At 47.7% G+C, this 13,775-nt stretch overlaps 1 protein-coding gene and 1 long non-coding RNA gene across 15 annotated transcripts in view; one reads left to right on the top strand and one right to left on the bottom strand.

Annotated features, from left to right (window-relative positions):
* Positions 1–2,242: 2,242 nt before the first annotated feature.
* Positions 2,243–13,775, bottom strand: part of SP110 (SP110 nuclear body protein) — a 46,585-nt gene continuing 35,052 nt past the window's right edge. For 7 of the 14 annotated variants that reach the window (XM_069578582.1, XM_069578585.1, XM_069578577.1 and 4 more), the window contains 8 exons: positions 13,220–13,318; positions 12,618–12,760; positions 11,785–11,832; positions 5,936–6,051; positions 5,146–5,254; positions 4,782–4,853; positions 3,860–4,000; positions 2,243–2,586 (listed from right to left, as the gene is read on the bottom strand). In XM_069578582.1, the coding sequence (XP_069434683.1) occupies positions 2,473–2,586; positions 3,860–4,000; positions 4,782–4,853; positions 5,146–5,254; positions 5,936–6,051; positions 11,785–11,832; positions 12,618–12,760; positions 13,220–13,318 (842 nt within the window). In that variant the 3' untranslated portion in view covers positions 2,243–2,472. Of the gene's footprint in view, positions 2,587–3,859; positions 4,001–4,781; positions 4,854–5,145; positions 5,255–5,935; positions 6,052–11,773; positions 11,833–12,617; positions 12,761–13,219; positions 13,319–13,775 lie in introns of all 14 variants that reach the window. The other 7 variants (XM_069578586.1, XM_069578583.1, XM_069578579.1 and 4 more) reach the window with 2 other exon arrangements.
* LOC138434261 (uncharacterized) lies at positions 5,784–6,976 on the top strand. The gene is made up of 3 exons (XR_011254696.1): positions 5,784–6,137; positions 6,638–6,744; positions 6,850–6,976. It is a non-coding gene; the product is annotated as an uncharacterized lncRNA (long non-coding RNA).

The raw sequence follows: 13,775 nt of genomic DNA on the forward strand, positions 1-13,775 counted from the left end.
AGACTAACTTGTCCTGTAGCTCACAGGTCTTTGGTTCCACAGAAGATGTACCTGCAGGGCTGCATCCAATGGACCACACCTAAGGAATGTACCTGATTTGAACCTGATTTAGATGATGAGGTCCTGGACTTTGTTCCAGTCCTGCAATGAGTGAGACTTATTGGGATGGGGGGGTCGCGAGTGTCCTTTGCATGTGGGAAGGATGTTAATTGCTGTGGTCAGAGGGTAGAATATGGTAGGGTGTTTCTGAAGACAGTGGCAACATTTCTTGCCAAATAACATTCCCTTTGAAACATGGCTTTGTCATTCGTCCTATCAAGAGGTACAGCCCATTTCCCCTCCTTGTGAATTTGGTCTGGTGATTTGCTTGGACTGACAGTATGTGGCAGAAGTAACACTGTACAAGCATGAAAGGGCTTGGTCAATACCATGTGGAAGAAAGATAAGGCATCCACATGGAGCTCTTCCTAAATTTCTGGTTCACAGACAAGTGGACAACAAGAAGACTACTCCTTGAAGCCACTAAACTTTGGGGTCATTTGCTGCACAGCAATAGGTAGCAAACATGTGATCAAAGAGTCCTGGGGTCATTTCAAAACAACTCAGGAGCCAACGTGAAGAGACTCTCACTCACTGATAAGCAAGTTGAGCAGCAATAAAGATATTGACTGCAATGGTTTGGAGCACATTAAATATTTAAATCCATGAGCTCAAGATACTTTATAGAAAAAAAAAAATAAACCTCCGTGTCTATCTTTAGAGGCTATTAGGGAAACAACTCACTAACTTGAACATTTTAAATAAAGAATCCAGAATTAATCCTTTATTTCCTATACAAACTGTACTTCAAGGCAGCCAAATATTATTGAAGGGAGTCCTTTGCAGAAGAATTCTAACTAATAAATGTAGAAGGAATAGAGTGCTCATATGCTCAGTCATGTCCAGCTCTTTGCAACCCTTTGGAGTATAGCCTGCCATTGTCCATTGGATTTTTCAGCAAGAATACTGCAGTGGGTTGCCATTTCCTCCTCCAGGGGATCTTCCTGACCCAAGGATCAAACCCACATAGAAGGAGTAACAGAATCTAAATATCACCATTTTGCAAACCCTATTGAAATAGATTTAGGCAATAAGCATCAGTGGCTGCTAAAATCATTAGGGGAAAGGATGATGTGTAACAGATGGGTCAAGTTGATAACACCTGAACCTGCTGTAAGATCTTAATATTACATATTAATACACAGACCTCCCTGGGAAGTCTCTGTACTAAACAGTCAACTCGAAACAAACCTCCCCCAAACCTGAATCCAAGTAAGCCTCTAGATCTAACCTCTAGGTCTAAAAAAAAAAAAAGCCAGATAGAAAAACACATGCCACTAAGAGCATGAGGGCTTCCCTGGTGGCTCAAATGGTGAAGAATCTACAATGCAGGAGACCCAGGTTTGATCCCTGGGACAGGAAGATCCACTGGAGAAGGGAAAGGCTATCCACTCCAGCATTCTTGCCTGGAGAATCCCATGGACAGAGGAGACTGGCGGTCTATAGTCATGGAATTGCAAAGAGTAGGATACCACTGAGCGACCAACACTTTCACTTTCACAAGAGGATGTAGAAAAACCCAGAATATGGGAATTCCGGTCTAGTGGTTAGGACTGTGCTCTCACTTCGGAGGGCACAGGTTCAATGTCTGGTCAGGGAATTAAGATCCCACAAGCCAGGCAGCGTAGCCAAAATTGAAAACAAAGAACTAAGGCTCCAAAACTTTGGCCACCTGATGCAAAGAACTGACTCATTAGAAAAGACTCTGAAGCTGGAAAGCTTGAAGCAGGAGGAGAAGGGGACAACAGAGGATGAGATGCTTGCATGGCATCACTGACTCAATGGACATGAGTTTGAGCAAGTTGTGATGAGTTGGTGATGGACAGGGAAGCCTGGCATGCTACAGTCCACGGGGTTGCAAAAAGTCGGACAAGACTGAGTAGCTGTACTGAACTGAAGGTCCCACAAGCTGCATGGTGTGGCCAAAAGGAAGAAAAAGAAAATTCTAGAACATGAAAAATTGCATAGGGCAAAGACCCCAGGTTATCCAATAAGTAGACAGCAAGGAAGAAAGGAAGCGGGGAATATACAGATGAAAAGAACCTTAAGAGACAGATTAGCTAAACTCAGTGTGTGAAAGTAGTTAGGATCCCAATTTAAACAAATCAATTGGAAAAGGATTTATGAGACAATGAAGAGAATGTGAACGGTGGTGAGGTATTTAATGGTATTAAGAAACTATTAAATTGGGGTGGGGGAGTGAAATACAAAAAGAATAAAAGGAGGTGGAGGACGCGATGATTCTATGCAAAGTCTGGATTTGAATGACGAGGGCACCCAATAGCATCCCAGAGTCGTTGGCAATCTAAGGATGGCCAGGGTACCATTATACAGATCCTGAAACTGGGATGATTTAGTCCACGCAGAACAGGATCAAGGACGAGCCTGGAAGCTGTTCTCACTGGCTTCATGACAAATAAGCAGTTCTTTGAGGTCCTTTTCAAATTCTGCCTCTAAATCCAGTCCTACTTGACCAAAGTCGGAAGCCTGAAAGAGAGAGAGAAAAAGCAAGCACACAGGGGCCCAAGGGCAAAGAATTAGGATCATGGATCACTCATGCTTTCTTAGGAGATCTGCTCTCCCTGCCCTAAAGCTGCACTCCCCCAGGTGGCAAGCAGAACAGGAGGGAGAGGCTGCCACTGAGATGTTCAAATGCACGAGGCTCTGCCTGGTTGTTAACCTGGACCTGACAGGTGGTCTGGACCCCAGCAAAGCCTGACCTTGGGGCAAACCAGATAAAGCTTTTCTTGAAAGCCGATTCTCTGAAGGAAAAATGACCCCTTCCATTCTCCAAGGCTATGACTGTGCCAGGCATTGAAGGGCTCCCTGGCCTGATTCTTCCCCCCTCCAGCTCCACAGGTGGACACCAGTTTACAGTCTGTGGCTCATGAACACGCCAACTGGTGGCAAGCAAGGAGGGAAGAAGGCTGGGTGGAATTGAGAATTTGCTTTATATATGTCCCAAGAAATATCTTGACAAGTGAGAGTAAAAAATCAGAGTAAACGCAATAAAGTTAAGAATGCCTTGGATTGCAATACAGTTCAACTAGCTGCTCTTCCTACCAATCAAAGATGAAACCAACACCAGCTGAGAGCAAATTTGGGTGTTTGAGTCCATTGGGAAACTCAGGAGTAAGAAAATCCGAGCATGAGCATCCTGAAAGTTTAATTCATTTCATCTTAATTAATTCATTTCTGTATTTCTGAGGCAGGAAGGACCATGTAAGCATAAACTGCCTCCCCCTCCACCCTGCCCCACCCCATTTGAACCAGGAGGCAGGATGAAATTGACCATTCTCAGTGGGTGTGGCCTGTCCTTCTGGGACTGAAGATGAAATTTTTTTTCAGGTATAATTTACAAGGACCCTGCTTGCCGTTCTTTTTGACATCCTCCTCTCCACCTCTGCGGCTTCCCTGGTGGCTCAGTAGTAAAGAATCCACCTGTAATGTGGGAGACCTGCGTTCGATCCCTGAGTTGAGAAGATCCCCTGGAGAAGGGAATGGCTATTGATGGCAGTATCCTGGCCTGGAGAATTCCACGGACGGTATAGTCCATGAGGTTGCAAAGAGTGAGACACGACTGAGCGACTTTCAGTTTCTTTCTCCACCTCTGAGATTGGGAGACAGTTTCCTTCTATAATCCTTGCTTTTTGAGCGCTCCCCAGCATAAGACTAGGCATGATCCTTGCAAAGCTCTGCTGTCCCAGAAATGAGGAGGAAGTAGAAAGGATGTGAAAGGGAGGCAGGAAATTCCCTTTACCTTGAAAAATGTTTTATGGTTGTGAAATATCAGGCGCATGTCCCGTAAAAACCAAGCCATTGTGTACACTTTCTCAGTCAGCCTTTCTTTAACCAGGTCCAACCACATGGCTTCCCTAAAGGGGTCGCCATAATCTCGAATCTAGGGGCAAAGACATCAAAGAGATGATGTGAGCACAGGCATTGTCCCTGGAATGGATCCAACACCAGCCTTTATTTGCAGGGTAATACCCAAGTGGCTGAGTGGGTAAAGAATCAGCCTGCCAATGCAGGAGATGCAGGCAGATGCGAGTTCGATCCCTGGGTTGGGAAGATACCCTGGAGGAGGGCAGGACAACCCGCTCCAGTATGCTTACTTGGAGAATCCCATAGACAGAGGAGCCTGGTGGGCTACAGTGCATAGGGTTGCAAAGAGTCGGACATGACCGAAGTGAGCAAGCACACATGTACACACTGATAATGATATCTGATGTCTATGTGCCAGCCATTGTTCTAAGCACTGCTGATATATCAATATATGATCTCCACAACAACAGTAAGAGATTGTTACTATAATTACCCCAGTGTTATTGATGAGAAACCAGGGAATGGAGAGGTTAAGTAAACTATCCAAGATTTCACAGCTAAAAACTGGTTGAGCTACACTGAAGCTACGTTCAAGTCTCCTGAGTCTGTATCCTCAACCCTATGCTCTCTGTAAGGAAGACATTCCCACTAAAGAGAAAGAGAAACTAAGATACTGTGTCCCAGAGCTGGTATGCAATGGGGTAGACTTTGAAGAGGCAGCCCCACTCCAGAGCCTGCAGTTAAACCTTCCACCCTCTACAAACAGAGATGCCTGCAGGACGCACACTCCACATTTCTAAAATGAGTTTAACAGCAGAGAGATGCCCAGAGGATGAGAAATGTCGAACAGAACTTACATTACATGGGGTCTCCGCAAAGAATGAGCTTTGTGGATGACAGTAGGCTTTCAAGAGGAGAAACTCACATTTCTGTAAAATACGAAGAGGGATTTAAAGGCAAAATGCAGTCTGGAGAAAATGAGGTCAAGCCTTTGCCCAGAAATCACACATAGGAGCAGCCAGACACAACCAGCCTTTTGACTGCATCTGCCAAGGTGCCGTGGTGGGGAGGTGAATGTTGAATTCTGTCTGTCCTCCACATTTGGGCGCTGAAGCTCCATCCTCGGAAGTGAGACACTGAAGGCTTTCTTTGGGTGCCCTTCCCTGGACCCTCTGCCTGTTTGAGGGGAAGGGGGAAGGCTTGGGTCCCCATCCCACTCACCAGCTGCTCCTCGGGCTGCATGGACCTTGCCCGAACCTCAGATTCCTGGAGACCCTGCTGGTTTCCTGAAGACTCCTTTATTCTGCAGAAGGTGCAACTCCATGGGCTCCTGCGGGGCCGGGCATAAATGAGCGAGGACAAGGTCCTTGGAAACAGCCACCGTTTTCCTTTTCCTGATGGATGCAGCCAGGGAAGGAAGGGGCCACCTCCTCGAGTCTCCAAGACTCCCAAGGCGGAGGGGGTTGCGGGTGGGGGGATAGGTGGGTGGGAGTGGAGTGCAGGAAGGGGTCCCATTGAGAGAGCCACAAAGCAGTCTGAGTGTGGAGGGCGGTGTCAGGGTGAGAGGTGGGTTCTCCTTTCCTCCTCTACCCTCCTGGGAGCACAAGGGGCCCTGCACACCTGGTTGGAGTATCAGAAACTGGGTCTTAACCCCCTAGGTGACTGAGGCTCCATCAGCCTGTTGAGACTGCGGGGGAAATCGGAGAAGCAGGCCATATTTCCTGCCTTTTCTGAGAAATCACAGAGCACAAATGGTGTTTTTCCGCCCTTTGGACAGGAGTCTGGGTTACGAAACTGGGAAAGGACAACTCCCAGGGGCAAGGGCAGTGTGGGGGTCAGCGTGACTCAGCCGCAGACTCAGAGGCACTGATACCACGGGGAACACAGGCTGGGGTGTGTTAACACAGCCCCGATGGGGCTATGCGGGGTCACCCTGGGCTCTGCCGGCCCGCGGCTCTTCCAACCCGAGATGAGCGATCAGAGGCGGAGCCTGGGCGGGGCTGCGTCTCACCTCTCAGCCTCCGAGGGTGGGATGTGGCAGTCCTCGTGAAAGAATCGTGGGCAAGTGTCACAGCGGAGAAGCGAGCCCCCTTTGCAGCACACCTCACATTCCTTGGAGTTTTCCTGCTAAAAGGGGATTGGTACCTGAGACAGGTTGCCCCCCTTCCCGGGCCTGGCCCAGAGATGCTCTCAGCCGCTGCGCGCAGGCCCAGGTAAGCTCGTGGGCAACTCCGAGAACAGTCCCCGAGGTTATGCTGACGCACAGAGGGACGTACACAAAGGCACAGAGCTGTTGTGTCAATGGGTTGCTTGGTTGAGGGCGGGGCTGTGTGCTGAGGATCCATAGGGGTCTTTCTCATGGCCGTAGAATGTAACCCAGTAAATTTTACAAGTGACTTAGGTGAGAGGCATGATCCTTACAGTTGGATAAAGATTCAGGTGGTGCTGGGAAAGACTGAAGGCGAAAGGAGGAGGAGGAGGAGGAGGAGGAGGAGGGGTGCCCAAGTGCCCCACTGTGGTCCTTTCCCCGGAGGACAGATGGTGGGTGGTCAGGCAGACCACCAGGAGCTGGAGCAAAGGCTCAAAGCAACTGAGAATCAGTTACAACCAAGGAGGGGACCCTGCCACCACCCACCACTGTCCCTAACACAAATATGAGCACCCTGAGGAGATGGTTAGATAGCATTATGGACTCAGTGGACTCGAATTTCAGCAGACTCTGGGAGATAGCGGAGGACAGAGGAGCCTTGCATAGTGCGGTCCACGGGGTTGCGAAGAGTTGGACATGACTCAGCGGAGAGCAACAACAAAGATTCACAGGTGGGAGTCCTGATTCTGCTCCCAGCCCCACAAGACAGACAGGGTGGGGCTCCACACAGGTTAATTGCTCAGTCGTGTCTGACTTTGTGACCTCACTGACTCTAGCCCGCCAGGCTCCTCTGACTGTGGGATTCTCCAGGCAAGAATACTGAAGTGGGTAGCCATTCTCTTCTCCAGCGGATCTTCCCAACCCAGGGATCGAACCTGGGTCTCCTGCACTGCAGGTGGATTCTTTACCATCTGAGCCACCAGGGATGCCCTCCACATGCACAAGGGAACCTTTTGTCTGCACAAAGGGTAGGAGTCTGGAAGAGGAGTCCTTCTTCCTGTGCCCCACCGTGGTACTCTCTCCGCAAGACAGATGGCGGGTGGTCAGGAAATAGACCACCAGGAGATGGAGCAAAGGCTCAAAGCAACTGAGAATCAGTTACAACCAAGGAAAGGACCCTGCCACCACCCACCACTGTCCCTAACACAAATATGAGGACCCTGACCAAGGGCATCCATCCGGGATGGGAACGTTTAGTCCATTGGCAAAACTAGCCACTCAGCCAAAGGGAAACGTCTTCCTAATCTGGGATGGTGTTCATCTCTCTTAACTGGGGAGGCTTCCTGAGCGCCCTCTCCACTTCCTAAGCCCCAAGGCCTCCTAAGGAGTGCTCCATAACCCTGAAGGTCAAAGAATCTTTCTGGCCTTCCCCTCCTAAACTTGCCAGTCTGCCTCTGTCTGTCTTTAGGGTTGACACCCAACAGCCATTCTTGCCTCAATGACACCTGGCCTGTGCTGGTCCAGAGTATAGATGCCGGCCTAGTTGGGCCCTGATACTCCTGTCCCCTACCTCCGTGTTCTGGAGTGAAAGTTTCCAGCACACATGATACGACCGGGAAATTACAGAGAAAGGACACGCATACCCACGGTCACACTCTAATAAAGACTCTGAGTCTGGTTTTTATATTTGATGACTGGTGGTTTCTCTAACCCACCTCTCCCTCTCCCCCTCTTGGCACATCTGGGCAAGGTGCTAAGAAAACCTCATGGGCTCCTTCTCTTGGCCACAGTGAGAAGTTCAAGTTGGACAGACCTCACCCCAGCAACGGAACCCTCACCTCAGCCACACAATGCGAAATGAAGTGAAAGTCACTCAGTCGTGTCCGACTCTTTGCGACCCTATGGACTATACAGTCCATGGAATTCTCCAAGCCAGAATACTGGAGTGGGTAGCCTTTCCCTTCTCTAGGGGGTCTTCCCAACCCAGGAATTGAATTGAGGTGTCCTGCATTGCAGGCAGATTCTTTACCAACTGAGCTATCAGGGAAGCCCATGGCCACATCCCTAACCATAATAAACCTTGGGCTATACCCTTTCTTGGGGCGGCGCTAGTGGTAAAGAACCCTACTGCCCATACAGGAGACATAAGAGACTCAGGTTCTATCCCTGGGTTGGAAAGATCCCCTGGAGAAGGAAATGGCAACCCACTCCAGTATTCTTGCCTGGAGAATCCCATGGACAGAGGGAACCTGGCGGGCTGCAGTCCATGTGGTCTCACAGAGCTGGACACAACTGAAGTGACATAGCACGCATACGCTTTCTTCGCTCCAGCCACTTTCAGACCAGCTTGGGTGCCTGCCTTGCCTCTCCCCAGAAAGTCTCTGTATATGAGCAATAAATCTTTTATTCTCTCTTGGCACATGTGTTGCATCATTGGTTTCAACATCTGAACCCAGTTTTTGGTGCAGGGTTGAGCTCACTTACCTGCAGGCAACCACAAGATAGCTGGGCTGGCAAGCAGGAGACTGGGTGGCCATTCCAACCTAGGGGTCTCTCTTTGGATTGCTAACTGGCTCAGGTCATGCTGACTTATGCTTGGAGTTATGTTGTTCTCTTCTGGGCACTGAGGTTGCCATCATCCACCAGGAGGCACCACCCATCCTTACCAAGTTTAAGAACAGGCCAGATTGGACATTTAAATGGATGAAAAGTAGAGATAGTCACTCTTGCGCTAAACAGATCTTATATGGGCTTTCCTGGTGGCTCAGTGGTAAAGAATCCACTTGCCAATGCAGGAGACTCAGGTTTGATCCCTGGGTTGAGGAGGTCCCCTGGGGAAGGAAATGGCAACACACTCCAGTAATTCTTGCCTGGGAAACCCCATGGACAGAGGAACCTGGCAGGCTACAGTCCGTGGAGTCGCAAAAGAGCTGGACACAACTCAGGGACTAAATAACAACACAACATGATAAGTTTCTGTTCTTGAAGGCCCTGCTTTAATTTCTACTGAGTCCTATGAACTGTTTTAACAGAGTGGAAGGTCCGTGGGCTCCATCGTGTAAAACTGATTGAGTCAAAGATTTAATTTTATTTCACTTCATCATTTGTTAGCTCAAAACATCCATGCCCACTACAGGATAGTTCTGAGCAGTGGGTGTTATGCCCTTAGGGCATTAAGGTGAGGTATACCTGTTTGCCCTCTGTTTTATGTTTGGCGTGTCCCCTGAAAGGATAGTAGGTACCTTGTTTAAATTTAATGGGATACAATTACTCACAAAGGACCCCCACGATATAGCCAATATTAATGCCGTTACTGATGCCATCCACTTAGCAACTGGCAAATGCTTTACATTCACAGATTTGGCTCTTATGTTCTGTTCAGTGCCTATCTCAACAGCCTCCCTGCTGGAGCAGGCCTTCACCTTTGCAGGCATACAACACACCTTTACCTGGCTATCCTGGGGTACCTTGACAGCTTTGCTATCACACACAGTCTCTGCAGACAAGATTGTAGCTGCAGCCGACTTCCCCCAGGAACACAGGAATGACACCACATAGATGCAGCCCTTCTCATTTGACATATTCAGAATATACAACTACAGAAAGGAACTCAGGAGAAGGGAAGGGCCATCACCCCGCATGTAGAACAAGGCCCTACCTGCTCAGCAAATTCCTAGGCATTGTTTGGTCAGTTGAAGGCTGCTCTATCCCTGACACTGTCAAGAAACAATGACTGACCCTCTTAAAACTCAATCCTACAACAACTGCGCAACATTTTAAAGCCTTTTGAGTTCTGAAAGTAACACCACCCCCATGTACAGATTTTACTTATACTTATTTAAACTGTTAGTTGCAAATCAGCCCACTTGAATGGGGTTGTTGTTGCTGTTCAGTATCCAGTCATGTCTTTGCAACCCCATGGACCGCAGCATGCCAGGTTCATCTGTCCTCCACTATCTCTGGAAATTTGCTCAGACCCATGTCCATTGAGTCGGTGATGCTGTCTAACCATCTTGCTATCTAACCTGAATGTGGACTCCTCAACAAAAAGTTCTAGGATTTGTTCAAAAAGTTAAAGGGGGAAAAAAAAAAGCAGAAAGCAAAAGGTGTCAGTTTCACCCTATATGCAGTTTCTCTTAGCAACTGTAGTCTGCACACTGGGCCCTTCCAGTGGTGGGGATTCTCACGGGCCCGGAGCCCCTGATTCTCTGCACCAGCTGCTCAGGTTGCCTTGGGGTCCTGGGAGCAGCACCCTGCAGGCCAGCCACAAAGCAAACGTTTGCAATACTAGGTTGGCCAAAAAGTCCATTCGGGGTTTCCCATCCAATGTTATGGAAAAATCCAAATGCGCTTTTTGGCCAACCCAATATCAGCATCAGATCTCTTGCTGGTACACAGAAACAGAGCAAGGTGCTAGCAAAAACTTGGTACGCTGCAGAGCGACAGTGGTGTGTTGGGGGAAGGGCCTGCATTGGTCCATTTGTGATCAGAACTAAACTTGGTTTTCTTTACCTCACTGTGACTCCTGATGGGGTGGGGGTGGGGAGGACTGAAAGGCCAAGGGTGCCCTTGGCTGTCATTTGCTGACATGTAGCATTAGGAGTAAGAAGGAACTATAATATTGGGGCCATTAATTAATGATCTGGATTTTAAAAATCTTTATTTCTTTCTGGTTACAAGAGTAATAAAGGATCATTATAAAAATTTCACCTGTATATAAATATATAACATGGAAGGTAAGTGTCGCTTGTCATCCCATCCCAGAATAACCGACTCTTCCAGATATTTTTTTGTCATAGCCCTACACATTCACATAAACAAAACTGCACTCCTTCTCTACATGTTATTACCAGTTTAAGCTTCCTGAAGCTTTCCTGACCTTAACACCCTTATACTTGCAAAACATGCATTTTTAAAAACCACCATTCTGTCGATTATCAGTATATTTTAGAGTCCTGATGGACATCAGTATTCTTATTCTTTTTGCTATTACAAGGAACCTCCCTAAACATATCAAGGTATTTTAAATCAGCATGGAAAAGATGATTTATATAATAAACTACTTTGGGGACTTTGGGAGGACCTCACTGACTTATCAACTTTGAGAGAATCCAGCCAAGGGTCAGGTTAACCTCCTAGACAAGATGGAAGAGGCATCATTGCATCTATTGGAAGCCCATATCTAATGGGAAGCCCATGAATGGGACTCAAGACTGGACGATCTATCTATGTAAGTAAAGGCACCTGAGGAGGAGTAGTGGGTACAGCCAGTGAAAGAATGCCATCATGAGGCTCTGCAGAGACAAAGCTCAGTTCAAACACATCATTCCATTCTGCTGTTACCAACAAGGAGCATGTCAAAGTTAGGAATACTTGGAGTTCAATCAAGGATGATCTTCTTACTCTTACTTCTTACTATTTGTCTATTCTTGTCTATTTCAATACCGTATTTACTTTTCAAGCTAGAGCACTCTATTTCTGACACATTTGGTTGCTGATCATCCCAATATACAAATCTTTTTTGTAGAACACATGCCACTCCTAATCTTCATTCTAAATAGTTATCTGCTTCCCTCTGTTAAGTTAACTATGAACAAAAAGGCGGCATGTACAAGCATCAGTGTGCTAAAGCAGTCGTCAGGAAACCGCAGTGCTGAAATGGGAAGGTGACTCAGGCCTGGGAAGGTCGAGGATGCCCAGGCCAGCCTTGGCACATGGAAAGTCTGCAACATGGTGGCTGAGAATGTAGTAGGAATTCACCTGCTATTTACCTCTGTCTTGAGATGTTTTCTTGAAGAAGGACAGATCAAAATTCCTTTCTGCAAGAGAGGACAGGTCAATGAATGGGACTGTTCTGAAGGCTTTTCTTTTGTAAATATCCAAGTCCCCACTTGTGAATGAATATTTGTACATGGACAGCCTACTGGGTACAAGAGAGCAGAAAGAATAACTAGCTCCCTCCTCCCATTGGCTCTTCTTCTGGACGTTATTTATTCTCTGTCACTCAAACTCAAGACCTGTTCCTCTCTCTGCTAGCCTACCCACTCCTTTTCCTTCCCGTTTCTCCTCTAGATAACATCCTAATGATTTCATTTCAGGGATCACATTCTGAGTGCTATGGAGCGGTTTCGTGTTGGGACCTGGGATCACAGAGACTAGTACCCTTGTTTGTTGCTCACGGGATGGAACAATGTGCTGGGGAAGTGGAGAGGAGGGACTGGCCATGGGCAGGATGGTCTGGAAATGCTTCACCGAGGGGCCCACGTGGAGTGTAGTCTTGAGGAGGTGTTTATTGGGTGGTGGGCCCAGGGAAGCTTTCAGAGGGGTCTCTCTCTTCATCTAGTTTCCTTGCAGCCCACCCTCTCCCATACCAGCAGGGTAAGCTTCTTAAATCCCTCCATCTCGTATTTAAAGTTTCCCCTCATCAGCACCAGTCTGGGTTCCTAACTTCCTCACCCACAGTGTTTTTCTATGATCGGTTAGCTCTTTCTCAGTCCCGCTGTGGAATCCTGATGGGAATTTCCTCACACTTCTGTTATTGTAATTCCGCTCATCCTTCAGGGAGTTAAACTCACCACCTATGTGTCTCTTGTTATTACAATACCTGCAGCAGCTTTTCTAGGCTGTTTCCTCCACAAAACACACTCCGCTTCCAGTTCTTAGAACGTTTCCGCTTTCCTTCAATTTCAAATTCATTTGGTGTGAACCAAACTCCCTTCTCATTCTGAATACACTTCTCTGAGGATCCTGGAAGGTAAAGACAGTCCATCTTACATCCACTCCCATCCGCGGTGAATTCACCCTAAACCTCCATCCCTCTACTCATGGTGCTCTACCATTCTGGGTTCAGAGACTCCCTGTGAGGTGGGATAAGGAGCAGGGAAACCCGATTCCTCCTCTCTGATTTAAGGAAGCCCTGAAACCCACCTGAGTGGTGAGGGATTGGGACAGGATTTGCCTTTCCTGTGGCAAGGACGTGTGTCACAGGTCCATGGATGACTTCCATGTGGAAAGGCAGTGGCCTGGTCACCAGATATAAAATGACATTGAAAAGGTGGAAAAACCCCTTCATCTCAAGCCCAGCTTTTTCTAAAGCAGCCTTGCTTGCAGGGTCCGCGCCCTGAACAATGACACCTGGATATTCTCTTCCCTTCTAGTGATTCCTTCATCGCGGGGTTCCAAAGGGCAGAAGGTCAAGGAACTCACCTTGCTTCATTTTCTCCTTATATAAAATCCCCTTTGCTTCCCCACAGGTCACAGGGAGTTCAGGAGAGTGAAAATCGAAAGTTTCATCTTTGGGTTTTTCTGAAAGTAAAAAAGAAAGAACAGGTTGGAGTTCCCTGGTGGTTCAGGGGATAAGGATCTATCTGCCAATGCCGGGGACGTGGTTCCCATCCCTGGTCAGGGAAGATGCCGCATGTCTCAGGCAACTAAAGCAAGTGTGTCACGATCACCGAAGCCCGTGCGCTAGTGTGCCCAGGGCCTGTGCTCCGCGACACAGTAGACGGCCCCCAGCCACAACTAGTGAAAGCCCACTCGCAGCCACGAAGACCCAGCCCACCCAAAAACCAAATAAATACATTATTAAAAAGGAAAAGAACAGCTTCGTGTTCTTCAGTCTTCATTCTGTCTCCCCCTTGAATTTTCCGTGAATTCTAATAATAAGAGCATAATAACATAAAGAGCATAATAACATAAAGAACACTGGGGAGCATTCTCTGGTTAATTCACAGGGAGTCTTCCATTTTGAGTGGCAGACTAC

The sequence above is a fragment of the Ovis canadensis genome, chromosome 2 (genome assembly GCF_042477335.2).
Source record: "Ovis canadensis isolate MfBH-ARS-UI-01 breed Bighorn chromosome 2, ARS-UI_OviCan_v2, whole genome shotgun sequence".
Lineage (NCBI taxonomy): Eukaryota > Metazoa > Chordata > Mammalia > Artiodactyla > Bovidae > Ovis > Ovis canadensis.